At 47.3% G+C, this 15,000-nt stretch overlaps 2 protein-coding genes across 18 annotated transcripts in view; one reads left to right on the top strand and one right to left on the bottom strand.

Annotated features, from left to right (window-relative positions):
• The window catches only part of septin7b (septin 7b), a 407,282-nt gene that overhangs the window by 172,224 nt on the left and 220,058 nt on the right, over positions 1–15,000 (top strand). The window lies entirely within an intron of this gene.
• Positions 1–15,000, bottom strand: part of satb1b (SATB homeobox 1b) — a 53,308-nt gene that overhangs the window by 18,607 nt on the left and 19,701 nt on the right. For 5 of the 16 annotated variants that reach the window (XM_076280787.1, XM_076280790.1, XM_076280795.1 and 2 more), the window contains exons 6-11: positions 11,002–11,113; positions 10,116–10,193; positions 6,826–7,277; positions 3,943–4,236; positions 1,111–1,215; positions 656–829 (exon numbers count right to left, since the gene is read on the bottom strand). In XM_076280787.1, the coding sequence (XP_076136902.1) occupies positions 656–829; positions 1,111–1,215; positions 3,943–4,236; positions 6,826–7,277; positions 10,116–10,193; positions 11,002–11,113 (1,215 nt within the window). The remainder of the gene's footprint in view (positions 1–655; positions 830–1,110; positions 1,216–3,942; positions 4,237–6,825; positions 7,278–10,115; positions 10,194–11,001; positions 11,114–15,000) is intronic. The other 11 variants (XM_076280801.1, XM_076280803.1, XM_076280792.1 and 8 more) reach the window with 10 other exon arrangements.

Below are 15,000 nucleotides of genomic sequence, written 5' to 3'. Positions count from 1 at the left end.
CTCTACAGATCGATGGCTGTTACTTTGCGGGAGGGGCAATCGTTTTCTTTATGAACAATATACAGCAGTTCTGGTAGGCCACAGCAATCTGCCTGCTGTTTAGCACAACAGCTGACGCTCAGCTGATTCACCGGAGCCAACCACAGTGGCTCTCTGAGTTAAGGTGGTCCATCTAAACCAGTCCCCTGTCATTCCAGAGTTGCCAGCAGAGTTTGCCAAACAAATACCCACCACTACCCCAGCTCTACCACTGTGCTGCCCTTCAAATGAGTGTGCTGCATGCCCACCTTATATTTGACTACATTTATTAGTTAGAAGTTATTAGTTTATTAGTGTGAGTATTTCTGTGTTGCATTTATCTTGTTTGTATTACTGTTTGACTGTTTTGTATCATTTGTGTGTTTATTTGTTTTACTTTTAAAAACATCTTATCTAATGCTGGTGCATCTTGTTCTGGGGGTGTTGAAGCTGCTCTACGATCTACTTTTGTACATACCACTAGCTGAAGACCCGCTGAACTTAGCCGTTCTGCCAAAGATAACTGTTACTTCTCTACTGATTTGTAAACTGTCGCTAGGAGTGGTCCTGAAGGAAGTCATGTTCACTGAGCGCTGGGTGTAGAAACTAGTGGACAGAGCAATGAGCAGCCACTTGCCTGGCTTTTGGAGGCGGCCACCTTGGCGAACATGGCCTGGGACACCTTGGCGCGTTTCATCTCCTGCTGAATCTCGTCGTAGATGGAGGAGGTGATGTTGAGCACGCAGCTCTCCGACTTCCCGTTCCACTCAGTGGGCAGGGGGGAGGGCTTCACCTGGGAGGGATAAGCACGCTTTACGAACACAGACAAACGTTCGTCGGGTTACATTTTTTTCAAAATACATGCATAGGAAAGCAAGACCATTGTATATGTAAAATGCTCTGAGCATATATTTTTCTTTTTACAAGTACAAAAGGTAAACGTCTGGATATGTCTACAGTATATGTTAGTCACATAGTTATGAGTAGCTATTTTCAATGTCAACATCAGAAATGTGACAGGAAAACATACATACAAACATAACTGAACATGTTAGAAAAAGTGACTTCAACTGAAGTGAGTGAGATGTTTACCCTATTGGTCACGCGGCTGGGTGATTTACTCACAGGTGAGATTCCTACAGGAATTCTCGGGTTCCAGTCTTCAGGTCTCACATTGTTACATTCCTCTCTCCTCGGCTGAAACACATACACACAAACACACTTACTTTTCACATCAAATTTTATATATAACCAATTTCGTACCACGACTTCTGCGAATGTTCAACTCTGGTAAAAATAGAGGAACGGTTCGGAAAAAGCTTTTTCCCTAAATCATTTTGCTCCCTCTGTGGTGCCTCATCAGTCTTAAAAAAAGAAAGCATAAGCATGCTTTTGCTTTGACATGTTAGAGGAAAACACCTCTGGATAAAGAGGCCTTGCCACATTTTCAACAAAACTAAATACCCCTCATTTATTTACCCAGTGAAAGGTATAATTGGCTCACAAAGCACGAGTGTCTGCAGCCAGTTATTTTGTGACCAGATCTAATTGTTAAGGGTGTGTGTGTGTGTGTGTGTGTGTGTGTGTGTGTGTGTGTGAGATGGGGGGGGCAGTGACGTGCACAAACTTGCACAAGTCATCCGATGCTCCATTTACATATGTGGGAAACATGCCTCCACAGCTGCCTTTATGACAGTCATAAAACTCCTCCCAGCCCTTCCACGATTGCCACCCTGCTTGATTTATGGGACAGGCTCGTCACAACACCAACGCTGTGGGTCTGTCAGAGCGAAGCCAAGAACTTAATGTCCTCTCTTGTATCACACTTGCCCTGTTTCCTCTCTCACTCACTCTTCTTTAGAGTTCAAGAACAATAAACAGACGGTACATGCATTGGACTAGAATGCAAGGTATGTGCTCTTTTGGTGAAACGATGGCCTTACAAAGTGGCTGCTTCTACACCTGGGAATGGCTGTGGGAGGTCGATGCAGTGCATCATGGGAAGAGGTGTGGCCCATGCAAATGGTGCCCTAGGCGTGGGGTCTGGGCACCTCTTCCTCTGGCTGCGAGGGGAGCGCAGAGTGCCCCATGCGGGCGCATGTTTGCCATAATTGCAGGATCTGTCAGTGTCATGACGGAGTGCCGTGTAAATCATGGCGGATGCCTCCATCTGAGAGTGATTGACTGTCTGCAGGGTTCAGACAGAGGAGGCAGTTTTAGGGTCTGACGGCTCCATGCAAACACCATGACTTTCTTCCTCCTTCTTTTATTTCTCTCTGGTCTGTCTTCTTTTCTTCATCCCCTTCTCTCCTCTCTCTCTCTTCCTCCCTCCCTCACTCTCTCTCGCTCTCCCTCCCTCCTTCTCTCTCTCTCTCTCTCCCTCTCTCTCTCTCCCGTGGCTGTGTGATGGGGCCCTGTCTGTCTGTCTGTCTGTCTGTCCAAGGCGCAGTGGCACCGTGAGGCTCTTTATCCCCAGTGAAAGCCCCTTCTTCAGCAGAGCAAACACACAGAGCCGCTTTGTCTCCCCTCCACCAAAGATGCACTCAACTGCACTTTAAGTGGGCTTCCGCAGAGGGAGAGACAGAGAGAGAGAGAGAGAGAGAGGGAGAGACAGAGAGAGAGAGAGAGGGAGAGACACAGAGAGAGAGAGAGAGAGAGAGAGAGAGAGAGAGAGAGAGAGAGAGAGAGAGAGAGAGAGAGAGAGAGGAGTTACCACATCTCTCGGCTCGGGCCCCTGCTGAAATGTTGGGCGACTGGTGATTTACGGGATGAGCGAGGTAAAGTGGGTGGCAGTTGGCGCGAGGGAGGAACTTGAGCGGGTGTTTTGAGCTTTAGTCACCCAAGAGGGGGGCGCTTTTTTGTCAGCACACACAGCTCTCTCTTCCTGTACGACCAGGAGAGGAAATGGACAATAGTTCAGTTAGTCACCAGGAGCCGCACTGGCAGGGGCACAGGCACACACAGCATGCAACACACAGCTCTGAGGCTTCACAACCACAGTGTCACCGAGTCCTTAAAAAAAAAAACATGCGGCTTTAGTTTCAATGGGTCTAACTCAAATCAAAATATTTTATATCTAATAATAACAAATATGACCAATAATATTTGTATATATTATATGATAATGAGCATATTATGAGAATTAGCTGAGAGAATATTAGATTTGTTTTTAATGTGTGGCTTTGAAGGCTATTATGGATATTCTTCAGCTTTGTAGGTTTGACGTAACGTAATCATAAGATAATAGATCTGATTAGCTTTGAGGTGTTCTTAGAAAACGCCATGGAAACTATGATCAGCCATACCACTCTTTAAACTATGATCAGCCGTACCACTCTTTAAACTATGATCAGCCGTACCACTCTTTAAACTATGATCAGCCGTACCACTCTTTAAACTATGATCAGCCGTACCACTCTTTAAACTATGATCAGCCGTACCACTCTTTAAACTATGATCAGCCGTACCACTCTTTAAACTATGATCAGCCGTACCACTCTTTAAACTATGATCAGCCGTACCACTCTTTAAACTATGATCAGCCGTACCACTCTTTAAACTATGATCAGCCGTACGCAGCCGTACTCTTTGCTCATGTAGTTGTTCATTAAAAGGTTAACAGCTCCTGGTGTATTCAAGAAGATTCCATTTTCAAGGACTCCTTTTAATGGGTTCCACAATATTATCTTTCTGATCAGTGGACAGCACTATCATATCTGACTGTGCTATCGTATCTGACTGTGCTCTTAGAGAGTATGTGGGTGTAGCTCGTTAGCCAACTGGTACAGGTTTTGGTGCGAGTGTGAAAGTGAGTTTTATTCCCATGACGGTTTCTGATATGTACTGTGGCGAGCCTGTGAGTGTTGCGCGGGTGGGATGCAGATGACACGGGTCTGATATGAGTGCAGAGGTGATGCCGTGTACCTTTACGGGCCAGACGGGTGTGGTGCTGATCATATAGGATTGGTCAGAGCGTGGAAGTGGGACATCGTTGTCGTGGTGTACCTGCACAGGCCGGGCGGGCGGGGTGCTGATGAGAGGGGCGGGCCCCATGGCGGAGGCGGCCGTCAGGCTCCTCTCGCGCTCCTCCTGGTAGATGCGGTCGCGCTCGGCCTCGGGCAGCTGCAGGAAGTTCTGCATGGCACGCAGGTTGACCAGCAGAGACTGGGAGGCCGTCTTGGGGTCCTCCTCCTTACGCAGGATCTCTGATAGCAGGCCCTGAGGGACGAAGAGAGAGAGACAGAGAGTGAGAGAGAGAGAGAAAGAGAGAGAGAGAGAGAGAGAGGGGGGAGAGGGAGGGACAGAGATAGAGGGAGACAGAGAGAGAGAGAGAAGAAATGGGTGGGAGAAAATAGGATGAAGAAAAGACAACAGAGAAAAGAGTTAGAGTTTAGAAGAAAGTCTTGGTGGGTTTTTCCTGTCAGAGCAGCAGCACTGTGTGGTGGAAAGGATGCAGTCTGAGGTAGAAATGTCTTTCTCAAAAACACACAACGGTCTACGCAGAGCCAACGTTGTACTCTTTTCAATGAAATACATTTTTAATGTCATCTAAATCATCTACTATAATTGTAAGCTCTTGTGTTGTTTTCTTAACACAAGGAAAGCTTTCAGGGGGTTCTGAGAGCTTAACCAACCACTGAGAGATTTGTGGGCAATCTCAAAGCAGTGCTAGTTAGCTAGCCACTACAGCTTAAAGGATGCTGAAGGTAAATGCAAATGTGGTGAACTTGCTACAGTGCAAAAACTATATTTGCAGGGACTTCCGATGTCAGTTTATGTGTGTAGAGTATGTGCATGTGTGCACGCGTGTTTGTGTGTATGTGTGTTTGTATATGTGTGGGTGATAGAGAGAGAAGAGACAGAGAGAGAGTGTGTTAAACTGATTTGTCCAGGACATAAACCCACCAAGCAAAGCCCACTCCTCAGTTTGTGAGTAGCCCCCAGTTCAGCTACTGCTAACACTTGACTCATTTCAATCCCAATTTACTCACTGTTCCAACAGATCAATATTCACTTCATTGTGCAGTTGGGATTCAAGAGATTAAGCGTTTGAACAAAAGTTAAACACAGACTTGAGAAGGTATTTCACCATCACTCTCTGTTCAAAACTAAGTTGCTGGGGTCCAATGTGAAACAAATGAGGATTAATTCACTTGATATGGTGAATTGGATCACATGGAATTTGCAGAGCTAGTTAATGCTGATCATGGTATCAGGATCCACACGTCATGCGTCTTATATTCACTCATAAGCAGGTTTACTGCATTACCTCACCCCTACCCCACTCCAACCCACCCGTCTTGCTCCAGGATCATCACTAAGGCCACCAAGCCTGCAAAAAGTCAACGCCTCAACATGTCGTTACAAGCTGTGTTCATTAAAATGCATCAGAGGAACGCACAATAAATATTACAAGAGCTCTCCAAAAAAAAAAAAAAAAGAAAAGAAAAGCACATCACAAATTCTTTACCGCACAGATAAATGGAGAGGCTGCCAATTTGCACAAAAACATGACTGTCTGCTCCCTCCACTTGACACACACATAAGCACACACATACACACACACACACACATTTGCGTGTACACACGCAGGCTAACATACACACACACATTCACTGATTCCAATAGATTTTTATCAGTTTCACACAAAACTTCAAAGCCGCGAAGGCAGTAATGAGGTTTGCTGCGAACCTCCCCCCACAAAGTGCGCTGCTTGTCTTCAGACATTATCTCTTTCTCTCTCTCTCTCTCTCTCTCTCTCTCTCTCTCTCTCTCTCTCTCTCTCGGGCCTCCTCTCCTAAAACTCAAATCACATGGGTTCTTTTTGTGTTTTTTTTTTTGTTCCACGCCGCTCCATGACCAAGCCTGCTCGCTTGCCACCCCCCCCTCCAACCCTCTGCTTGCTGTGGCACCCTGCCAGGTAGGTCTCTCTCTTTGTCTCACCTGATGAGGGTAAACAGTTGTCATGGCGCTCGAGTCTCAGCAGGAGACTAAAGCCGAGATTGTTTTAATAATTGCCCTCACCAGTAATGGCAGGCCTAGCTCCGACCTGGGCGCACGTCAGCAAGTCCGCCTTGTCTTGTGCGCGGATCCTTACGGCTTGGCAGTAAACAGTGCAGCAAAAACAACGAACGTGCCTATGCATTCTGCCTGATTCTTTGTGCAAGAATGCAACAGCATACGTGTTTTGTGTTTGACGTTCGAAATGTGAAGTGCTGACTTCATTTAAGTTGATGGTGATTTCATAGAGGCCATTATTAAACCGGAGACAATGGAGCTCCCAACAGGACACCACCCACGTCTACCCATAATGCCTTACAGTCTCGGTCCACTGTTTGTCATGACAACAATCTGCCCTTTTTGCTGACTAAACGGAAACACATTGGTGACACATCCCACTGGGGCACTTGTTTGTTTGTTCCCAAAAAAAAAAGGGGGAAGGGGGGGGGTGTTGGGCAACTATCTTGATAAACCATACGTGAGGTGACATGAACACTGTAAAGATACTTCTTGCGCCTATAGAACACTATACTTTCTCAATTAATAAATTGTCAATACACTTACAGTTTACATAATGAGGCAACTATAATGTTTTGAGGTTTATGGAGTGCTGTGCTTTGAGTACACAAGAAATGGGGGTATGTTAACTTGTTACCCCCTAGAATTGATTCAGACAGTGTGTCACACAGGAAAACCAGTTTTACTAAATTAAACTTAACTTAAGTAACAAATGATAATTACATTGTAGTTAAACAATATGGATTACATCAAAAAATAAACACTTTTCAGTTATTTCTCGTTCCTTACCTGGGTTCTGTTGAAGGCCACTCGGGCGAACACAGCCTGGGAGATGCCTGCCCTCTTTAGTTCGTCGCGCACCCACTGGTAGATGTCGGACGACACCTCGGTGTTGGACGTGACCTGGGCGTCGAGCGGCTTGTTGAGCGAGCGGTTGACGGGCGGGTGGTTCAGGTACTGCTGGCTGAGCGACTGCTGGGCCAGCAGGCGGTTGACGGCGTACTGCTGGTTGAGGATCTGTGCCATGACGATCTGCTGGTTGACCAGCTGTGGGCTGATGGGCGTGGACACCAAGCCCGGGTGCAGGCCGGGGAGCTGGGCACGGCCGGGCGCCTGGCCGCTATGGGGCAGCGTGACTGGCGAGGGCGACTGCTCGGCTGTGCTGCCCGGGATGGGCTGCTGGCTGAAGCTCATGTGGTTTGGGCCCGGTGGGGACAGCTCCGACAGGCCGTCCATCTCTGCTGCAACAAGAACAAACAAGAAGTGTGTGCGTCAGGGTCTTTCTGTTGCGTTTTCTTCACGACACATTGTTTTGGGGTCAGGGCAGTCAGTCTTCATCACCAGGGACAGCATTGTTTGGTCACGTCTCACTGGTAAAAAGCAGCCTGCTGCACACTTTGCACATTTTTGGGGCTAATCTAGACAGCAGCGTCACTGTTCTAAAAACAATCACTTAAAGACGTATGACAATGACAGTGAGATCAGCTCGAACACATACGACCTAAAAACAAAACAATACCGCAACAGATAATACCTGCTGCCACATCAAAATATTTCCTGAAACAATTGTCTGAAACTATGGCGACACATTTTTTTTTTGCAGAGACAGACATTTTGTCGCTGGCTAAACCATATCTAGAGTGGCGACTGGTGATGTGTCACCACACAGAACAAATGGCGTGTCCAGTGTTCCAGCATGGCGACTGTAAAACTCTCGTCTGTTCCAGCAGCAAATAAAAGGGGCCCAGTGTTGCGACCTCTATCTCCAGAACTTGGCAGCTTGTGAAATTAGTTTATAATGTCCGTGGCCGAATCATGTGAGTTATAACAACAAGCCTGTGTAAACTCCATGGTATAGTGGCAGGCAGAGGGAGAGGATGCTTCAAATGGGGGTAGGGCTGATAAACCTGAATCGGCCTTTATGCTCTTAATTCTAAAACAAGGTACGCAAGCTGGCCAATATGAAATTTTGGGAAAGTCTAAATATAACGCGGGCGAAGGACTGTGCTCCAAGCCTGAGCCTCCTATATAGGCTAGGCTTGACAGGACAGGAAGGATACAGTGGCTTTTTGAGTCTCCTGATAGTTATAAATATCACTGCCTGTGCAAATTGTAATGTTATGCGTTTAAATGGACCCAGTTTAAAGAGCCAGAAATACTAAAAGGTGTACACAAACACCATTTGACATTTAATCAGGGGCTTCGGAATTGGGGACAACTAGAAACTGTTCTAGATTTCCAGCAAAAAAAATAAATAATTACAAATAAAAAAACACATTTAAATGCTCAGAAAATGTTATGTATGTATGACACCTACTAGTAGGCAAAAGAAAATAATCCCAACTCAAGGCAGCTACAATGTAGCGCAGGGATTCTAAAGACCACAAACAGGCATGTTGGAAAATCATCAAAAACAAAAATCAATAAGAGATAAAGAAGAGATTAAGTGTATGGAGTCCCTCCAAAAAAATACGTACAATAATCGGAAGTATTACGTGCATATGTCTTAACTGTCGGGAGAGCAGCAAAAACCAACCAAAGCTGTTTCTTTCAGTCTCCTCCGAAAACAAAAAAACTTGGTAATAATCAAAGCTCCCCCATAATCCGCCTCATTCCCTCACTCTGATGCTAACCGTGAGCCCTTTCTTCTCGTTTGCTTCTTTTTCCTTGCTTGTCTTTCTCCCCTTTTTTTCCTCTGTGTCGCGAAAACTGCTGGGGGGCACACACACCATTTCCATGTAAATTGAAAAGGCAAGAGAGAGAGACAGAGAGAGAGAGAGAAAAACATGGGAGAGAGAGAGGGGGACAGAGAGAGAGAGAGAGAGAGAGAGGAAGAGAGAGAGGGAGGGAGAGAGAGGGGTGCAGGCACTGGCGAAGGCGTGCGGAGGAACGGGGGAGCCCTTGTGTGGAATCTGGCACAAAGAGGCCGAGATTAGCGGCACAATGGGGAGACGAGGATGTGGGCCGGCCGGGACTGGGCTGAGCCGCCGCAGCGTACCGAGTGCGGGAGGGAGATAGAGCGAGAGAGAGAGAGAGAGAGAGAGAGAGAGAGAGATGAGAGAGAGAGAGAGATGCCAAAGACAGTGACAAGACTGATATGTAAAGACAGCGAGGATTTCTGAAAGAGAGAGGGAGAGAGGAAGAGAAGGAATGGGAGACAGAGGAAGGAAGGGGGCTACGGTAAACCCACAGCTTCACTGACTCCATTTCTCTCTCTGTCTCTCTCTCTCTCTCTCTCTCTGTATCTGTCGGTGAGTGGGCCCTCATGCTTGCCCAGCCTCCAGCAGTGGGAGGCCTGCCCAGCCCCGCGTGGACCAGCCAGGGAGCTCTTTCACTGGAGCCGCCGCTCTCCAGGGCTGCCTCCTCTCTTAAGAGGCCTACCTTTCACAGGCCACTCACTCAGTCCACTCCAGAAAAAAAAAAAGACACAGCAAACAATAACTACCACTCCCCCCCCCCTCTCTCTGTATTTCTTTCCTCACAGCGTGCAAAAACAAAAGAGTGACTGAGCCACCACAATATGGATAGTGGACAGGTTTAGAGAACTAGTTAGAAAGAATGTGTGTCTGTGTGAGCGCCAGAGTATTTGGATCTTGTTTTCCTTGCTTGCCTTTAGGATCCAAATAAAAGCATTTAAATGTATGTGTGTGTGTATGTGTGTGTGTGTGTGTGTGTGTGCGCGTGCGTATGTGTGTAGGTGCATGAGAGAGAGAGAGAGATACCTGTGCATGTGTGTGTGTGCGTGTGTGTGAAGAAGATCTTCCCTCTTGACCGGTGCTGCGGGGAGGGGGCGAGTCACAATCACACTCACAAACACACTCAAACTCACACACTCACACACACAAACACACACACACACTCACAAGCACTGCCAGTTTGAGGTGAGTGCGGAGAACCCATCCCTGCTCGCCCGCTCTTCCGCACGTGAATATGAAGGGAGCCCTAAGTATCGCCGGGGGCAACAGGCACCTGAGGGTGCCAGCTTGCGGGTGCACATGTGGTTTGCCCTGCGAGGGGTGGGGGTGGGGGGGGTGAGTGGGGGGTGTGGGACTGGGGAGGGGGTGTGACACGTGACGTACCTACTGTGGTGCCACGCGGGCTGTCGTGGAGGACACACGTCCCCAGGTAGCCCTCCAGCTGGGAGGGTTGGCGCATGACTGCGCAGTCACACACACACACACACACACACACACACACAAAGGCGTACACACAAACACAGGTGCGGAAAGAAAGACAGGAATATTGTGTTAGTGGCTCCATGCACCATTGTGTGTGTGTGTGTGTGTGTGTGTGTGTGTGTGTGTGTGTGTGTTTGTGTGCAGCGGATGGGGAAGATATGCTACTGGCACTAGGAGGGCACCACCAATACCACAAGTTGCTATCACTCACTTCCTGAATGATTAGTTCACAAAACTGCTGGTGATAATATAAATATGATAAAAAACAAGAGTATATCCTCTTGTGTTGCTGCAACTTTCCTTTTATGGCCAGCTATGTTGTTATACTACCATTCAGTTTTACATTTCTTCCTACTTTTACTTAACTGCTTTTTCAGTTAATTACTTATTAATTGCTTTTTTGGGAGGGGATCATTTCCTCGTTTTCCCTGTTTGTCTATTTACATTCTGCCATTCAATAACAAGAGAAAAATAAATACATTTATAGAAAAAACAAAACCTATAAAATACAATTGTTGTATTGTACAAACACATAAAACTCGGCTTAATGTGGAACCTGTTCAAATTAGTTCCTGTAATGCATGCAAGGGGCCACAAACAAACACACACACTCACACACACTCACCTCTAATATTGAAAACACGCGCACACAGACACAGACACAGACACAGACACACACACAGTCACAGACACACACAAGTGAATCACGCAACTCATTTCCAGTGTTGATTGGAGGTGTGACAGGACAAGTGTTGCTGTAGCATAGGCGCTACTTGGTTTTGCTTACCCATCATATCTTTTGTCTTCTTGAAATGTTTATACCAGCGCCCAAATTCCTGACACTTCGCCGCAGACACATTTGCATAGTAAGTGCTGTTCACAATGGAGGAAATCATACTCTGAAAGAGAGGAGGAGGCAGAGAAAACGGCCTTTCACAATCTACAATGGAGCACAACACACATCTACTGTACTGTATCCCAAAATCTGTGGAGCATGCACTATGAGGTATGGTCAATGTGAGTGTGTCTCTCTGTGTGTGTGTGTCTCTGTGTGTGTGTGTGTGTGTCTCTGTGTGTGTGTGTGTGTGTGTGTGTGTGTGCATGTCTCTGTGTTGAATACTAGTGCACAACGGCTGTCAGCATTACAAATCACTCATGCATAGGCCTTAATGAAAAAACAAATCAGACGAAAATAAAGAAATGAATGTGTCCCTTTATACCAAATGCCACAGAGCATGAAACAAAACAAAACACCTGTGTTCAGGTAAAACAAACAGAATTAGCAGCCTTGTGTGCCACACGTTTGCATGTGTAATGCTAAATTGTGTCTTGAATTACAGTATGTTGGGATCACATGTATCAGATTTCTGCATCTTTAAAGGCTGGGAATTAGAACAGATGATGCTTTGGTGTTGGAGTTTTTTTCCCCTCTCAATGTTTTGATCAGAGACATTTCCACAATCTGTTTTTTAGGGGAAAAAATGAAAAGAGAGAAGGGAGTAAAAAAAACAAAAACATTAAAAGAGGTAAGGCCACACAGCACGTGTAAACCTCCCCCCTGACTACATGAGACCCATGCCCCCCCAACCCCCCCCCCCCCCTCATTTTGTTTTAAAAAAGGAGTATATTTCAGCGCATTCCTCACAAAGGCAGGAGTCCTTTTCATTAAACCTGAAGTCTTAACACCTTCAGTGGCCTCAGGGTGAATAGCGCAGAAATTGTTTTGATTGTTATAAATATTCAAAAGATGAAACCATCTGTTTTCAAATTACAGGTACGCCAGCTTCATCATTCCCATAATATGAGCACTTGGGGACACGGCAGAACCTTCTGGCTGCGCGTCAACATCGCCGAGAGAACCGGCAGACGAGGCACTAGCAGCAGCTAGCGAGAAGCCAATGAGCTAGCAGCAGACTCTCCCTTTTTGAGCATGAAGAACTCCTAGCGTACTCAGACAAAACAGTCGTTTACACTGTGCTTTTTACCAGCTCCTTAGACTTAGAAGCACAAACCATCAGGCGAGAGTGAAGATAGCTCTGTGTCTCGCAATGGCGTTCAAACCAAAGGAATGCTAGTGTTGCTCAGCGGGTTAGCACCCAGTCTCTGACGCCAAGGATGATTCCCTGTGCAGATTCTGTCACAACGCACTACAACTGAGTCCGGGAAGATGGAACACTGGGTTACTGAGAGGGACACCGCTATGCCTGTCTTTTTTATTGAGAGCCGCAATTAACCTTTATGGCGCGCGTGCCGCCTGGGTAAATGAAGAGCATGCAAAGTGTGCTCGGCTGCCGGCGTGATAAGAGCCTCTGGCAAACCTACGGGCAGAAGATGCCCAAGCAGATAGGAGGCCTCTGCCAGTTAGTCTGAAGAACATCAGGTGGCCTGATCGACCACACCACGCTATCATCATCTAAAAATGTTTTAAACGACAACCCCACACACACACACATACATACTCCCACACATATACACTTCAGATATGGAACGAATAGTTGAGCCTACAGACTCACCAGCAGATAAAAGCCCTGGCTAAAAAGTGCAAATGAGGATTTTGTCTAAAAGCTTGTGGATTTTTGAGCCGTTATCTCTGCGCAGGTCTGAAGGATCAGACGTGATCTGGCGAAGCAGCCAGGATGGCTCTTGCCTGGTTCTTCATCTGTAGCCGCTCCATGGGGCCCAGACAAGTCACAATCCTCAACCCCCCCCCCCCAAACACACACTCACACACACCACTTTACCCCCTCCACTCCTCCCTCTCTCCCTGCTCTGTTCTGCTCTGCCAGAGTCGCCGACGTGACACAGATGTTGCGATAAACACTCTTCATTAATCACACATCGCGCCCCATACATCACAGCGGCCCCTTCCTCCTCAACCGCCACCGTGCAGCTCAGCTTTGCAGCGGCATCCGCCTGAAACCCCCGTCCAGCTGATAAAAAGCGAGAGGAGGAGGGCGGTGCCAGGAGAAGGGCCTCCACGCCGCTGCCAGCAGCCATCAACAGGTAATGGGATGAGGCACGGAGAGGCACGCTGCACCGAGGCCCCTTTAAATGATAACCATCTCGGCTGCCTTATCAGCGTGCCCAGGAAGTCTCGCAAGGCACTATCGACCCAAACAATCTATTCTACTTTCCGTCATGGGAGGGGCGCATGAAAATGCACTGATCCAAAGCTGGTGGTGCCTGCGAGCTTTGGTCCCTCACCCCTTCGACTCATCACTCTTTTTCTTGCCCTTCCTCACCCCCCCTCCCTCCCTCTCTCTCTCTCTCTCTCCCTCTCTCTCTATCTCTATGCCTCCAACTCACACAACATCGTGTTCCTATTATGTGGGACAAATAGGTTACTTTCAACGCCCCACTCGCTCTGTTTCCTGCGCCACACATCTTAATTACAGCCCATTTTGGAACCAATAGGGCCACCACTTGGGGAAGAAAAAGCGAGTGGTGTGGAGTGCTATGCTGGTGGAAGAGGGGAGGAGGAGGAGAGAGAGAGAGAGAGAGAGAGAGAGACGCACACACAGTCTTACTTCAGCTTCTGACAGTCTCCCAGTTCAACCCACAAAGATGGCATTTTGATGGCTATTTGCTGCTATGCAACTAAACAGCTGCTCTTTCAAGGCCACTGGGTGGGTGGGGAGTTCTTTTGTTGCCGCGGCTGCCGAGCAGACAGGGGTTAAAGGCAGATCACAGGGAGACACACACGCTATGAAAGCCTCCTGATGAGGAGGAGGGGCCTGCATTATCCTCCGCATCCAACCTGGCAAAACAATTTACTTTTTTTCTCAAACACCACCCAGCCCCCCATCATCTCTGCTTTGCTTCGACATTATGCAAGAAATCCATCTCTGGTAGGCAGTTAAATGATATTCCATGGGGAACAATACCCAGGCAGAATACATTTTCTCTTTTCTTTTTTACTAACAGAGTCTTTTGGGGTATTGGCACGCACGACGCACAAAGAGTGACTTTGCACAGCAAAAGAATAAACCGAAATGTTCAACAAGACAACGGACAATAGGTCTACATTCGGGATCGTCCCTCTCCCCTCCCCTCCCCACCCCTTCCTCCGAGCTCCCCCGCCCCACCAACGTGGTGTAATTCTCCATTTGTTAACCTTTCTTCCCAAAAAGGAGGGAGAAAAAAAAAAACAAGGATTAGAGACCTGAATATCAAGGAGACACTAATCCTATCAAAGATGCCAATCATCCCCAAACCTCCTTAAATGAGGCTTTTCTTTGCGCTTCCCTCGGTTTCCCAGTCCTTGCGGGATGCCATGACGGCTCACCTGCTAACCAAAGGCCCCACAGGCCTTGCTCAGCAGTTAGCCTAGCCTTGCTAACAGAGCCTAGCCTTCCTGCCCCGACTTCCCCCCTCGGGGATGACATACCACAACACAAGCCAGCACAACAACCGCATGTTGAAGCAGCATCACACCTGAGATCAACATCAGGTGTCACACTGACACTTAATATGGATGTGTCAGTGAGCCAAAACATATTAGAATGGTTAGTGTCACACTCGTGTTGCAGCAAAAGTATGCAGTGTGTGTTTTTAAAGGGGCTAATTTGACACCAGTCTACGGGCTAATCCGCAAGTATAGCAAAGTGTCTGTCACCATCTCGTGAGGCAGTGGGAGGTCTGCAACCAGAGCCAAAAAGCGGATCGGAACACCAAAAGCATATGAATGAAATGCTCTCAGTACTGGCTCACGCTGAGCCCACCCTACTGGTGGTTCAGCATGTGTGTGTGTGTGTGTGTGTGTATGTGTGTGCGCGTGCATAGAAGT

Source organism: Alosa pseudoharengus, unplaced genomic scaffold, assembly GCF_046254945.1.
Source record: "Alosa pseudoharengus isolate Yale_2024_CS ecotype anadromous, Long Island Sound unplaced genomic scaffold, YU_APseudo_1.1 YU_APseudo_1.1_scf_12, whole genome shotgun sequence".
NCBI lineage: Eukaryota > Metazoa > Chordata > Actinopteri > Clupeiformes > Clupeidae > Alosa > Alosa pseudoharengus.
The sequence above is the reverse complement of the archived record's forward strand: the minus strand, read 5'-3'. Positions and strand labels throughout refer to the sequence as shown.